The 14,520-nt window shown below is 38.4% G+C and overlaps 1 protein-coding gene across 7 annotated transcripts in view; it reads left to right on the forward strand.

The window, feature by feature from the left end:
* Positions 1-14,520, forward strand: part of LOC124146578 (orphan steroid hormone receptor 2-like) — a 51,971-nt gene that overhangs the window by 16,550 nt on the left and 20,901 nt on the right. For all 7 annotated transcript variants that reach the window (XM_046516923.2, XM_046516922.2, XM_046516926.2 and 4 more), the window contains exons 2-3: positions 7,137-7,358; positions 10,677-10,838. In XM_046516923.2, coding sequence (XP_046372879.1) covers positions 7,158-7,358; positions 10,677-10,838 — 363 coding nt within the window. In that variant the 5' untranslated portion in view covers positions 7,137-7,157. The remainder of the gene's footprint in view (positions 1-7,136; positions 7,359-10,676; positions 10,839-14,520) is intronic.

Below are 14,520 nucleotides of genomic sequence, written 5' to 3' on the forward strand. Positions count from 1 at the left end.
TTTTTCTGAAGGAAAGTCTTGATAACTTTTTTTAAGTGCAGCAGCTGGTCACTGTCCTTGAACACGAACTGGTCTGAAGCCCTGCATTGATGCAGTGATATTGTGTAAGACATTATAACAATAGGTTTATCGTTTATATATCATGTATATATCATGATAAACTTATTGTTACACAACTCCCAAGTTAGTATTTTTCAGAAATGTGGCCAACACTCACATATGTATTATGACAGTTTCAGGAGCCTTGATTTCTATGTGAACAAGTGAAATGCAATATCTCTGCTTCAGCTAGTAGGTTTCTGTTTCATGATTGGTCCTGGTAGTGGTTATAATAAGGCAGGAACAAATGTAGGCTTCAGGTTTCCTGAGTCCGGACCCACCCTCATCTGCAGCCCTGGATGCAGAACTGTTTTTCTCATTCTACTTGTATCATCTGATGATCATCTTTAGGTATTGTGAGTATTAAATGCCAGAAGAGCAAATTTGATAAATCAGTCATTATTAATTTAAAGAAAGGTTCAAAAGCATATTATTATACTCTATGCTCATCTTAAGGTAATTGTATTGATAAATCTAAGTGGCTAGCTTATTTTATTATCTGATCTTGATTGGTCGTATTTTCTCCAACCCTTTTAAATCAAACAGGGAACAAAACTGAGGTGGTTTCAATGCAGGACAACCCACAGAATTTTGACAACTGACATTTTTCTCTACAAAATCAAAGTTAAGGACTCAGATGCTTGTTCACTTTTTAATGAAGAAATGAGGAGAGAGTCCATCTCACACTTTGGGGTGGGGGGGGGTGGGGGGTCGGCCCAGTGGTCTAAGGCGCTGCGATTCGCTGTGCAGAGTTGCGTCCCTAGGGCACGCCAGAAACTTATGATTGTGGGTTCGAATCCCAGTTCACCCCAATTATGTTTCTAGGTTTGTCAGCACCATACCCGTGCTTGTGGGTTTCACTGAAGTGGTAAACGTCTGAGATCTGCATCACTTGGGGCTTTCCTCCCACATTAAGCTGACACGCCGTGATATAACTGGAATAGTGTTAAAAGCGGCGATAAACCTCACTCACTCACTCACTCACTCACTCACTCACTCACTCACTCACTCACACTTGGATTTGGAATGTGACTTTGTACAAACTTTCTTGACACAGTTTATGACATGGTTGTCTGGAGGATGTAATAACATTCATAATCTTAATCTTACATTAGAATTAATAATGTTTGGTTGTAAAAAGGATGCTGTGACTGATGCTGTGTTTGATCTCTTCATCACTTCAGCAAACTATTTCTTGTATAAATGTAAGATAAACAATGACCTACCATGTTTTGTAAATTTTAGGACCATTTAAAAATGAGATACTGTTGAAAAGGAAGATAATTTATGGATGTTAACTTTTTTATTAAGAGGAACACAATGTTTTGGAGTATATGCCTACTCCTTCATCAGGTGAATGATTCACCTGATGAAGGAGAAAGTATATACCCCGAAATGTTGAGTTCCTCATAATAAAGAAGTTGACATCCCTAAATTATCTTCCTTATGTGTATCACTTCTAAATAACTAGGGGCGGTCGGGTAGCCTAGTGGTTAAAGCGTTTGCTTGTCAAGCCGAAGACCCGGGTTCGATTCCCGACATGGGTACAATGTCTTAAGCCCATTTCTGGTGTCCCCCGCCGTGATATTGCTGGAATATTGCTAAAAGCGGCGTAAAACTATACTCACTCACTCACTCACTCACTCACTCTAAATAACTAAATGCCCTTCAAAGACTTTTATTGAAAAGGGGCGGTCGGGTAGCCTTCTTGTGAAAGTGTTCGCTCGTCACGCCGAAGACCCTGGTTCGATTCCCGACATGGGTACAATGTGTGAAGCCCATTTCTGGTGTTCCCTGACATGATATTACTGGAATATTGCTTAAAGCCGCGTAAAACCATACTCGCTCACTCACTCACTTATGTTGAAAGGACTATTCATTTTAGTAAATGGTCTTAATGAGTTTTATACAAAATGGGCAATGAATCATGGCTTATTTGAATCAGATCCACAGACTAGATAACATTTTATTAAAGAAGTTGTTACAACAGTTACATTATAATGTTATCATGGTTATGATATGAATTAGCACTGATCTAATATGTATGAACGGTGAGTGAATGCTGTCCTTGTGATGTCTTGTAAAAAAACTACCCCCAAAAAAAACCTGTATCTTGATTTGAAGTGCTACATGTTTTTTATTTTCTCATGTTTAGCTCTGTAGTTCTGCAGAGACACATCTGTAACAGGGATTCAGGAATATAAAATTTATTTTTTTTAAATCAGTCATAATTGTCATTTAAAGGACGTTTTACTGTTTACTGACATACTGCATATTGTTTTTAAAACAAGATAAGAGTCATAAAAAAACAAACAATTCTAACCTTTGAATGGGCAGAAATAGGAAACATATTTTTTTGCCTTGGGATGTCAAATTTATTTGATAGACATTTGGAAAATGATAGGCTATGTGCCCGAGCTTGGCAAGTCCCATTTACAATATATCACTGGCTGTGTTGCATATCATGGTCGGATCAATGAGCAGCTGGCTATTTCTAGTGTCAGGAAGGTCAAAGGTTGAAAGGTCAAGCACAGGTCAAAGGATATGACCTTTGTCCCTATTACCATAGACTGATGTCCTGTTTTATCATTGATTTGTATGGTCATACCAGTAATGCCGTGTTTGAAGAAATATGGATTGTTCCTGTGAATTAGTGAGTTATAAATAACACTGTTTGGGTTTCTCAGGATGAATTTTCTGTCGGCATTGTATATTTGAAGTTAAAGTTTCTGTTCAGTCACCATGGTAACCATTCAGTCATGTAATCAATATTTTGTTGAATTTTTTTTTTACATTGAGCCTTATTTTTTTTTTTTTTTTTTTTTAGTATTTTGTATTTTAGAGTTGTGCCCCTTAGGTGGGCCATGATCTGCTTCCCAAAGATCTGCGTCCTAAATTCATCTCAGTTACCATCCTTACTTTGTCAGTATTGTACATGTTTGTACATGCTGAATTAATAAACCTCGAAGACCTGAATCCACCTATGAAGATCCAGGGTAGGATAGGTTTTCAGCAACCCATTCTTGCCGTAAAAGGTGTCTATGCTTGTCGTAAGAGGCGACTAACGGGATCGGATGGTCAGTCTCGCAGACTTGGTTGATGCATGGCATCGTATTCCAATTGAGATGATCGATGCTAATGATATCAATCACTGGATTGTCTGGTCTAGACTCGATTATTTACAGACCTCCGTCATAAAGCTGGAATATTGTTGAGTGCGGCGTTAAACAACAAGCAAACAAACTAAAACCTGAATCACTATGGCTTCCCTACCACACTGACTAGACATGGCGTGGTATAATTCATGTCATTCACAGACATCCATCTGGGAAGTCTGGGTTAGCCTTGGTCCCCAGTAGCAGGTGCTTGTCCTAAGAGTTGTCTAGATCAGGTGGTCAGACTCGGTGACTTTGTTGATGGCATATCATTGGGCCCCCATGGTGTTGGCATATCGTTGTGCTCCCTCCTCACTAACTCACTCAGTTTCTAAAGTAACCACAAGTGCACAATGGCATGTGAATGTAGGGCCAGACATTTTTTTAAGACTTTACAAACCTGCTGTATAAATATAAAGCAGTGGATTTTTTATTCGTATTAAAAACTTGAAATAGTTTAAAAAACACTAAATGTCTGTCGCTATCAATATCAATATATTATTAAAAATACTATAATTAATAACTTGTTGAAATTTTATCCTAAGTATTATAAAACTCAAAAACTTATAACAATTCTAACGACTGATTATTCTTTCCTGCCTACTTAACATTTTGAGGGAAAAGAAGAAACATTTTTGGTGTTTTTAGCAGTGTTTAGTGACCTTTAAAGCTGAAAACCTCATTCTTTCCGGAAAAAACATCTGTAAATCAACAAAAAAACAAAGGCTGTCCTATAGAATCATGTATTGGATGTACATTTTTTTAAGAAGATTGCCTCCAATGTCTGACGTAGGTTCAGCTACATTGAACCCTATCAATGTCTATATTTAACACTATTCCAACAGCAAATTCAGGATAAAAATGATAGATGCAAAAGAAAAGTATTAAATGTCAATATTTGTCTGACATGCCGGAGTCATAGGGATTTTCATAATCATTCATAATACTCATTGTCAGTGAAGACAAGCTCCATGTTGATTTGTTGGTAGTTGATAAGGAAGTGCACCAACAGAGACAGTGTGTGATTCCACTGTCTGGTCTTCTAACTAGGCTAAGGCTGGTCACAGATCAGGTTGTTGTCTTGTGTGATTATCAGTGCTGTCTGCTGTGTGAGTTCATTGGCATTGCAGAAAGAGCATCTTAAAACAGAAGAAAAATGGCATCTTGTGTTATTAAGCCTGTTGTTGTCGCTGAGGAAGAAATGTTTGTTGTTTAATGCCACACTCAGCAATATTCCAGCATATGACGGCGGTCTGTAAATTAACGAATCTTGACCAGACAATCCAGTGATTGATGTCATGAGCATCGATCGACACAATTGGCATATGATGACATGCATCAACCAAGTCAGCGAGTCGGACCACCTGATCCTGTTAGTCACCTTTTACGGCAAGCATGGGTTGCTGAAGACCTATTCTACCCGGATCTTCACGAGTATGATGAAGAAATGATTAGTTTGGTAACTCTGGTCAGTTGAAGTATTTGGACATCTAGACACTCATTTATCCGGACATTTGCTTTAAAAATGTGTGTGTCTGTATAAGCAAGGTTTGACTTCATATGTATATAATAAAGAAGATTCGGGTAGAATTGGTCTTTAGCAACCCATTTTTGTCTTAAGAGAGAATAACAGGATCAGGTGGTCAGGTTCGCTGACTTAGCTGATGCGTGTCATCGATCCCGCTTGTGTAGACATTGTAGGTCAATGCTCATTTTGTCAATCACTCGTTTGTCTGACCCAGACTTGATTATTTACAGACAGCTGTCATGTAGCTGGAATATTGCTACACAACAAACAAACAAACTGTAAATAGTGTTTTTGAAATGGTTATGTTTGTTTATTTGTTATCTAGGGGACTGGGTTTGATTCCAGAATGGGTATAAGTTTGTGCTAGCTTGGCATTCACATTGGAATATAAACCTGCAGTACTTATTATACTGGAATATAAAATCAGCAGTTTATTACTTAATATCATTTCTGTAGCACATGTTTTGTATTTGGTCTGTATTATATTTGTCATAAAGGACTCAAAAGCATATTCTCGAGCCAAAAGAGGTAACTGACTATAAAAGTCCAGTTTCCACCCTTGCGGAACTAAAGATGCTAAACAGGAATTCGTGGCTCGATTATATTGATATTTTACTTTCATGTTACTTACAAAATGGCCACACCCGGTTCTAGGCACTGTTATCGATAATAAAGATCTATATTGTTATAAAATGGCTCTTACCAAGCAAAATGCATCAAATTACTTGAGCACCTTTGGATTTGGAAAATATCTGTAGACGCCAAGTTGGTGGTACAGATCCTTTGCAAGTCCTGCAATCTCCATAAAGCTGCATGTCAGTTTACGAACCACATATTGATTTCATTACGCAACTTTAAATGGACTATGCATATACTTGTTAGTCCAGCCAAAACATAACTCCAAAATTCCAGTCTAGTTCAGCAAGGATGGAAACTGGACTTTTAACTCCCTTACTTTGGGAAGATGCTCAAAAGAAATTAAACATGTTAAAGGACATACATTTTTTTTCATAAGACTGTAGAAATCGGTCATGCCATAACAGATTAAATATTGTCATAAAAAAATCTGGTGTTCTTTAACTTCTTGTGAGTAGTATATACTGGGTTTTCCAACACAGACCGAAACATGATGTTTTCACATTTGATGATGTTGCTTAGTATTAATATTTATTTGGAACTGACAATCTAAGCCAGAGGTTGATTTTAGCATAAATTGTATTTACACTATAGCCCTTTTGCATGGTAATATCTGCCACTAGTCACGTCAACATTTATATTTTTCTAGCATATCTTGTAAGCTCAGCTACTTATGGTCTGTGGGGGCACAAGTGACCCAGTCGTCTAAGGCGCCGCAGAGCTGCGTCCCTTGGGCATGCCAGAAACCCATGATTGTGGGTTCGAATCCAGGTTCACCCTGATTATGTTTCTAGGTTTGTCAGCACAATACCCGTGCTCGTGGGTTTCACCGAAGTGGTAAACGTCTGAGACCTGCATCACTTCGGGCTTTCCTCCCACATTAAGCTGACACGCCGTGATATAACTGGAATACTGGTTAAAGCGGCGTTAAACCCAACTCACTCACTCACTCATGGTCTGTCTATTAAGTTATTTCAGGCTTGTCGGCTCCAAAGTTGCGAGCAAACTACAAATAGTATTATTATGATTGTGACTTTTATTGTTATATGAGAAGTTTTACTGAAAACTCTGTCCCCTGTCAATATTGCTTTTTCAGGTTCATAAAACAGGTACCATTGACCATGTTGACGGCAAGTTGGAGTAAAACACAATGAAACACTGTAGGGAGAATAAACCATGAGCATAATGAGGGGTGCATATGGTGCAGCCCAGAGTGGTTTTTACTCCTTGCAGTGTTTTATTGTACGATAAACAACATCCACAAGTCGTTTATTTCTATTTCTTATATGACATATCCACATTTTTGTACAACCTATTAAAGGATGATGATAAGATATATAAGCTTTAAAAATATTTTCCCGGATTTTATATAATGATGACTCCCTCAATAGAATCTGACCTCGGCAATCACGTCGATTACCTGTACCTTTTCACCCAGTACGGATTGTCATATCTTTCCCCTTTTGGATGCGATTGTTTGGCCATCACATTTATCATGTTTATCAGCATTGCCCAGCTACATGTTGAAGCGCATGCCAAGCTACACGCAGAGTGCATGTCGAATCTTCAGAAATGACGTCATGATAGAACAGTGATTTGTCGTAAAATAAACCACTCTTCGTTCTTCATTGTTCTTTGTGGTTTATCGTGTAACTATCTTATATAATTGTATAATATCGTGTGTATGTCCATCAACAGGTTATGTTTTCTGCCCACAGTGTCCATAGGTGAACCTGGCCATGGCTTCCCTAGAGGAAGTTCACCGGACCAGCTCTGCATCAGAAAATGCAGCGGAAGCTGCCCTCATCGCGATGGAAAGTGGCACTGACAACGTCATCCATATTGTCAACTCGGCTGCCTCGTCCTCTACAGCCATGACACTCCCAACCATTGCACTGGCCTCGGGCAACCTCACAATTCCTGTTACTCTCGGACCCCCGGTAAGTCACAGACCCCGTGTGTTGCGGACTTCAGGATTTATGTAGGTGTTAACAAAAATAGCATATAGGGATCATTTGGTAGATACATTCAGTATGTCTGGCTATTGATACAGATCATAGAGATCGATAATCGTTAACTAAATATCGATCAGTTTTCGATAAATATCGGAGGAGTAATTTTTAGCAAATATTCAAAAAAGTCCGAAAGAAATCCACACACTTCATGCCACTGGTGAGTAGTGACACATTTATGCCTGGATTACTCTGGGAACATTTAAGTTTTAACAACAGTTGCTTTCTGTCTTTCGCAACTGACATGATTGACAATAACAAATCTGTTTTGGTAAATTTAAACTTTATTTCATCACAATTATTCATGTAAGATATGAATATGCAAAAAGATGTATCCAGGATACCAAACTAAGAGCCCTTGGGAATTGGGAATAAAATAATTTTAATCCTCCGCTATTAGTAAAGTTATTTTTTAAGTTCAAAGATACTCCATTGGGATCCCGGGTCATAATAGGCAGATAAATGGATCAGTCGGGCAGGCTATGTGACTTAGTTGATAGCGTGTCATCATACCCAAAAGGCTTGGATCGTTGCTCACTGTATTGATCACTGGATTGTCTGGTCCAGACTCGATTATTTGACGGCTTGGATCATTGCACATTATATTGATCACTGGATTGTCTGGTCCAGACTGAATTATTTGACGGCTTGGATCATTGCTCAATATATTGATCACTGGATTGTCTGGTCCAGACTCGATTATTTACGCACCGCCATCATATACATGATGTAGTTTGAATATTGCCGAGTGTGGCATAATACCAAGAAACAAACTAAATACCCAAGTTGAAAGATATTTTAACATTGCATTCAGTGCAATAAGGGAAATTATAACATCTTCCTCTTTACAGTTATTCCTGTTATCTGTGAAATACAAGTCTCCTCTGCCATGCCATCACATTAGTTCTGGCTGTAATAATCAGGAATTGGAAACTTGGAATACCAATATATGATTTTCAGCTGACATTTCCTGCAGAATTGGGCCCGAATATATACATACTTGCATACCACCTCCATATAAGGACCTTGAATAAGGCTTCGCGGATGGTTTGGTGAAAGACTACATTTTTACCATGGCAGTGACATTCTTTTTAACAAAAAACTTGCACATGTGTTTATCTACATGGTCAGCTTGAAAACAGTTGTGAGAATTTGACACCGTCTGTAATCCAACCCCACTTCTTACCCTGTAGATAAGGGATCTCAAACACTTGTTTTTATGTACGGTTTATTGTTCAGGAACCCAAGTCTGCATGAAATGTCAAAGAATTCCCAAACGGGAAATATTCATTTTCAAATTCATGTAATTCAAATTATGACTTTTATGACTTTAGGTTTACTGATAACACTGTTTTAACAGAAGAAATGTTTTTCTAGTTACAACACTTACATTAAGTTGAATACAATATTAATATTTAATATATGAATTTAAGGACATATATAGAAAATCCAACGTGGGGCAAAATATTATCTTTCCCAATCTTAGTTGGTAAACTGGTAGTTATTTTGCAATCCAGGACTATAGTTTTGCTGCCAACTATTTAGAAAAAGGTTCTATTATTTCCCTTGACTGTTTGTTTCAACCCAAATGACCTGAAATAATTGCCAATTAAGAAAAAACTCATAAACAACCTGAAGAATAGACAATGGTTAAGGAGTTTTGTCCCTTAGAAATGATTGCTTCTGTTTCCGTTTGCAATGTTTCTGAGATAATTGTGCAGAAAATGTTCAAAGTCTCTAATTGAAATACAGTGTTCCCTCGCTATTGCGCTCTTCAATATAGCGCTAACTCGGTTATAGCGCGCTAATGCGTGGCGCCCAAAATTTACTTCCATTTTTAATGAACTCAAGTTTTCAAATGACACGATGTTTTCCCCATCTAAAAAAACATTATCAGCTGATCACTGTGATCACATAACACCGGAAATACCAGTCAACAAATCAGAACTGAAATACACAATTTAATCCCACTATTATTATAATATCTGGTTATAAAAAGGTGTTTATTGCATATCTGGACTTATGTTTGTAATACATTTTATTAATTTTATTCAAAATTTCATTCAAAAATGTTCACATTAATTTCGTCGAAACCATGTGCGAAGTGATCGGTAGATCGCACAACTCAATGTTAGTTACAGCAACCCCGGTCAGATTACTGCTAATGACGCCCCAAAACGAACTTTAGTTGCCAGAGAAAGGAACCATTTTTTATACCGGTCCAACCAACTGTTTGTAATGAAGAAGGTCTAGGGACATCACTCTGCACAGCAAATTGCGGCGCTTTAGACGACTGTGCCACCTGTGCCCAGAGGGTGTTCAGTATGCTTGTAAAATGGTAAAGTGCCCAAACAATGTGTACACAAAAGGCAGTGTTGTTTTAAGCATATTTCATGTCATACTTGGGGAATATCACGAAGCGGTGAAGAATATAAAATATTTTGTCAAGGGGAAATTTTATTTTCAAAGGGAAAAATCGCCATCATCCACATACCTTCCTTGACTAATGAGAGATTGTCTCCCCTTTAGAACCAATCTTATTTAAATCAGACCTTAGTTCTCGCTACCACTAAACAAAGATCTGAAGACATCCCATTAGGGGTCACGTCAGAACGTCCTTTCATCCGACCAATGAGAGCGTCGCTTACCAGATCATGAAAGTCACAGTTGGAATGTGATTTCTAATCATACAACCTCAAAAACTTTAACCATGTTAACACGGGGTATTCCAAACAATAGTTAAGGGTTTAACGGCTGAATCCATACAATCTAGACCATCTATTAGCCATTCCAGAATGTTCTTTTGTTTAGGTTTCAAATTTGTAATCGAGAATTTGTCAAAATATGTTTCGAAGTGTAGTCGCCAATTTGAAATTAGTGCCGTAAAGCACGAGAAAGCTGCCTTCTGATTGGTCATTCTATTGGTCGGTCAAAGTTTGAGCAAGGTCGGTCTGACGTGACCTGTAATGGGATGTCCTCAGATCTTTGTTTAGCGGTAGCGGTAGAGAACTAAGGTCTGATTTTAATGAGTGAGTGAGTGAATATGGTTTTAGGCCTTTTAGCAATATTCCAGCAATATCACAGCGGGGGACACCAGAAATGGGCTTCACACATTGCACCCATGTCGGGAATTGAACCAGGGACTTCGGCGTGACAAGCGAACGCTTTAAACACTAGGCACTCGACCGCCCCTGATTTTAATGAGATTGCTTTAGAACTGATTATCCTAATGATATTTTCTTGTAGGGAGGTTCCAACATACAAGCTAACGGCACTCAACAGGTCGTAGTGTCCACTATGGCTCCTGCTGATCTGGCCGCCAAGTTAAAGGACGGCTCACTTCCCACGCAGGTCGTGCAGGTCCCTGCCGGTTCCCTCACCACAGTTGACTGGGCAGCTAAACTCAAGGTAGGGAACAATTCTTTTCCACTTGGCAAAATTAATTCAGATAATTTGCAGGGATGTCATCGTATATCGTGAAATTGATGTATCAGTAGTATTTTTATGTCGGTACTCTATCGGTACAAATTTATGAATATTGCTACCAAATTATTAATTCGCCGCCACAAAAACTGTTACATTTATTAAGAGGTTAAGACAAAAAAATTAACATTTAATGGATCAGCCTCATTCATATTTAGCATGAAATTGCTGGTCTACAAAAGTAATTTTTGTCTGTACATGTACAGAATAATTGATCTTATTATTAATTGATATATTGTAATACTCCTAAGTTGATCTATGGATACTAAATTTCCAATCATCGACACCCTTAGAACATTGTCCAATTTCTTATTGGTTCTTGTGGTAGACTTGTGTGCACAATAGCCGGGGAATGTGTTTCATGCTACTTTTGGAAAAATTCTAGCAAATCATGAGAGTTGACACCAGACATAATGTATAGGGAATAGAACTCAGGTCCTGGGTGTGACAAAAGAATGCTTTAACCACAAGACTCTCTCTCTCCCTTAAAGACAGCCTGCAACTTTAGCCAGAAGTCCGAAGCCTGAGTCTCGTAAAATTCTGTTGAGTTTAGTCTGCTCAGCTATTAATACAGGGGTAGATTTAACAACAAATTTGGATGTAGCCAGCAGGGCTTGCTCCTTTTAAAAGTTACTGGCCCTTCTCCACACTAACTGGCCATCAACTAAATTGTGGAGGCCGCAAAGTAGCTGAACCTGAAGACGCGTAGCCACCCAAGAAGGCTCTGAAAATATTTTCTTCTTGGCTTCCATTTACCTCTTTTTCTTGAGATTTATGAGCAAATAAGAAAGTTTTTGTACATAACATTACGAAATGGCGGCCGGTTGTCATTCTACTGAGATGATCCAGTTAAAAAAATAAAACAAACACGGAGAAGGGGTGAAATTTTAACTTTCCAGATAGGCCATCTACTGTACGCTTCAGCAAGCCCTTTGTAATTCTTACTGGCCACGGGCCAACAGGCCAGCAGTACAATCATCCCCTGTAATAGTCCATATATTAAGGACACTAACATCAACTGAAACATATCATGTTAAGAGCCATTTTCAGGCTTGTAGACTCAAAGACTTTTGGCAAAGTCTGTGACGACAATAGCCTGATATAAGTAGAAGAAAACTCATAACTGGTGTCTTGATGATTAGTTTGTGGAAACTGATAGAATTCTTTATTGATTATTCAGCTTAGAATAACAGGCAGACCTTGGTCCATATATTTTAATAGGAGTGCCTCCTATGTTGCGTAAGATGATGACAAGGCCACTGAGTGTGGACATTGGTGAACTACTTTCCTCGCTCAATTTTGAACCCTGTCATTTGTTTTGAACAGTCTGTGTGGGATTAATAATCTATCATGGATAGTAATAAAACAAATCTGTGAGCATAGTGCTTCATTTAAATACCTTTTGCATGGGCTGAACATCTATTATGTGTCTTTTGAATAGTATTTCAGCGGTAGAAACTAACATTTTTGGTCCACTAGTCCTTATAATGTTAATATATAGCAAAACCCTTAAAAATGGCAATTTTCTACTAGTCCTTAGGATACCTTAACTATTGGGCAGTTTGGCAAGGACTACAGGACTAGTGCCAATTTCTAACCCTGGTATTTGAAAATCTTATGAAACCAAAATGTTATTACATCAGTGGAGACCCGTGAAGATCTGGGGTAGAATTGGTCTCAGGGGTAGAAACTAACATTTTTGGCCAACTAGTCCTTATAATGATAATATATAGCAAAACCCTTAAAAATGGCCAGTTTCTACTAGTCCTTAGGATACCTTAACTATTGGGCAGTTTGGCAAGGACTATAGGACTAGTGCCACTTTCTAACGCTGGGTCTTCAGCAACCCATGCTTGCTGTAAAAGGCGACTATGCTTGTCATAAAAGGCGACTAATGGGATCAGGTGGTCAGGCTCGCTGACTTGGTTGATGCATGTCATCGTATCCAAATTGCGTGGATGGATGCGCATATCGTCAATCACTGGATTGTCTGGTCCAGACACGATTATTTGCAGACCACTGTCATATAGCTGGAATATTGCTGAGTGCGGCGATAATCAACAAACAAACGTCAGTGCCAGAAAAGCTGTGTCTCAGCTGTCATTTCACAAATGTCCTCTTCACTGTCAGCTAGCCATAACCAGCTGCCATACTAACAGTTTCGATAACCTCTGCGAGCCCTTTAGTAAATTCAACATACTGTATACATAATAAGCGCCCAGGGCGCTCTCAAAATTAGAAATAGGGGGCTCTTATTAGAATAAAATTTTTGTGAAAAATAACAGAGTTGAAAGATCGTAAATTTCATGGTTTATGCTGACAGTCTGAAGTGATACAAAAGAAAAGTCAGTGTGTATTATACACGACAGATATATTTTCCCAGAATTGCCAATGATTAAGGGTGCATATATATAACACATAAGTGCGTATTATACACGAATAAATAAGTCTTGTGTACATTGATCAATCGGAAGGAATTGGAATTGTTCAGTAGCCAATATATTTGCAAATATCGCCGTGGGCGTTATTAGAGCAGGGCGCTTATTACATCAAATCGGTATTAGCCATGGAGGTGATAAGCAAGTGTTGTGATGACATTGTTCCATGAAGTTCGGTCAAGTGCCATTATCAGCGTTCCGTTTACCGGTAATTACCAGTTTTTAACCTGTAAAATTAGGCATGGACCGGTAATTCATGTGACTCCCAGTCCCTGTGGACTGGCAAATAAAGTACCTATAAATCTTTGTTGTTGAACAAAACATCGGTGATATTCAATTAAGTACATTTTTCGAACAAAGTCAGCTTGTCTGTTACCATCAGGGTTTCCCCTTGTCTATTTCTAGGTTAAATATCCATTTGTAGTGACTTCGTCTCGAAATATTAAAAAAAAGAAGAGAAAATTGTGACTGAAGTTTGTGTGAATGACGTAAAGATCTAACTAAGTTACTTCAGAGATTACATCTTAACACTGAACATGATGTTGAAAGAATTAAAACCAAATAATTTTCATACATTTTTTTATTTGTTGATAGATGGGACTAGCAAAAATTAGGGGGTACTGGTAATTTTTAGAGTTGCCAGTCCACCGGGTTAATTACATCTACATGTATCAGATATATTTAGATGTCATCATATTTATATAACGTCACATCAAACAAAAGCTTATAGAAGCTAGACAAAAGTGTGCTTTATGAATATGTAGATGTGGAGTGAGTGAGTGAATTGTGTTTAATGCCGCTTTGAACAGTATTCTAGTTATATCACGGCGTGTCAGTTTAATGTGGGTGGAAAGCCCAAAGTGATGCAGGTCTCAGACGTTTACCAGTTTGGTGAAACCCACTAGCACAGGTATGGTGCTGACAAACCCAGGAACGTAATCTGGGTGAACCGGGATTCGAACCCACGATCATTGTTTTCTGGTGTCTCCAAAGGATGCAACTCTTTGAAGCAACTTGCGTTGCCTTAGACGACTGCTGATGTGGAATGTCTTGAAGTATACATTACACTCTCCCTACTCTTACCACTAAAGATGTTGGATACATGGTAGGGGGGACTACTTGTAATTATAGTCGCTGCAATAGTTTAGACAGAAAGTTTATAAGTGCTG

The sequence above is a fragment of the Haliotis rufescens genome, unplaced genomic scaffold, assembly GCF_023055435.1.
Source record: "Haliotis rufescens isolate VD_foot unplaced genomic scaffold, xgHalRufe1.0.p SCAF_23, whole genome shotgun sequence".
NCBI lineage: Eukaryota > Metazoa > Mollusca > Gastropoda > Lepetellida > Haliotidae > Haliotis > Haliotis rufescens.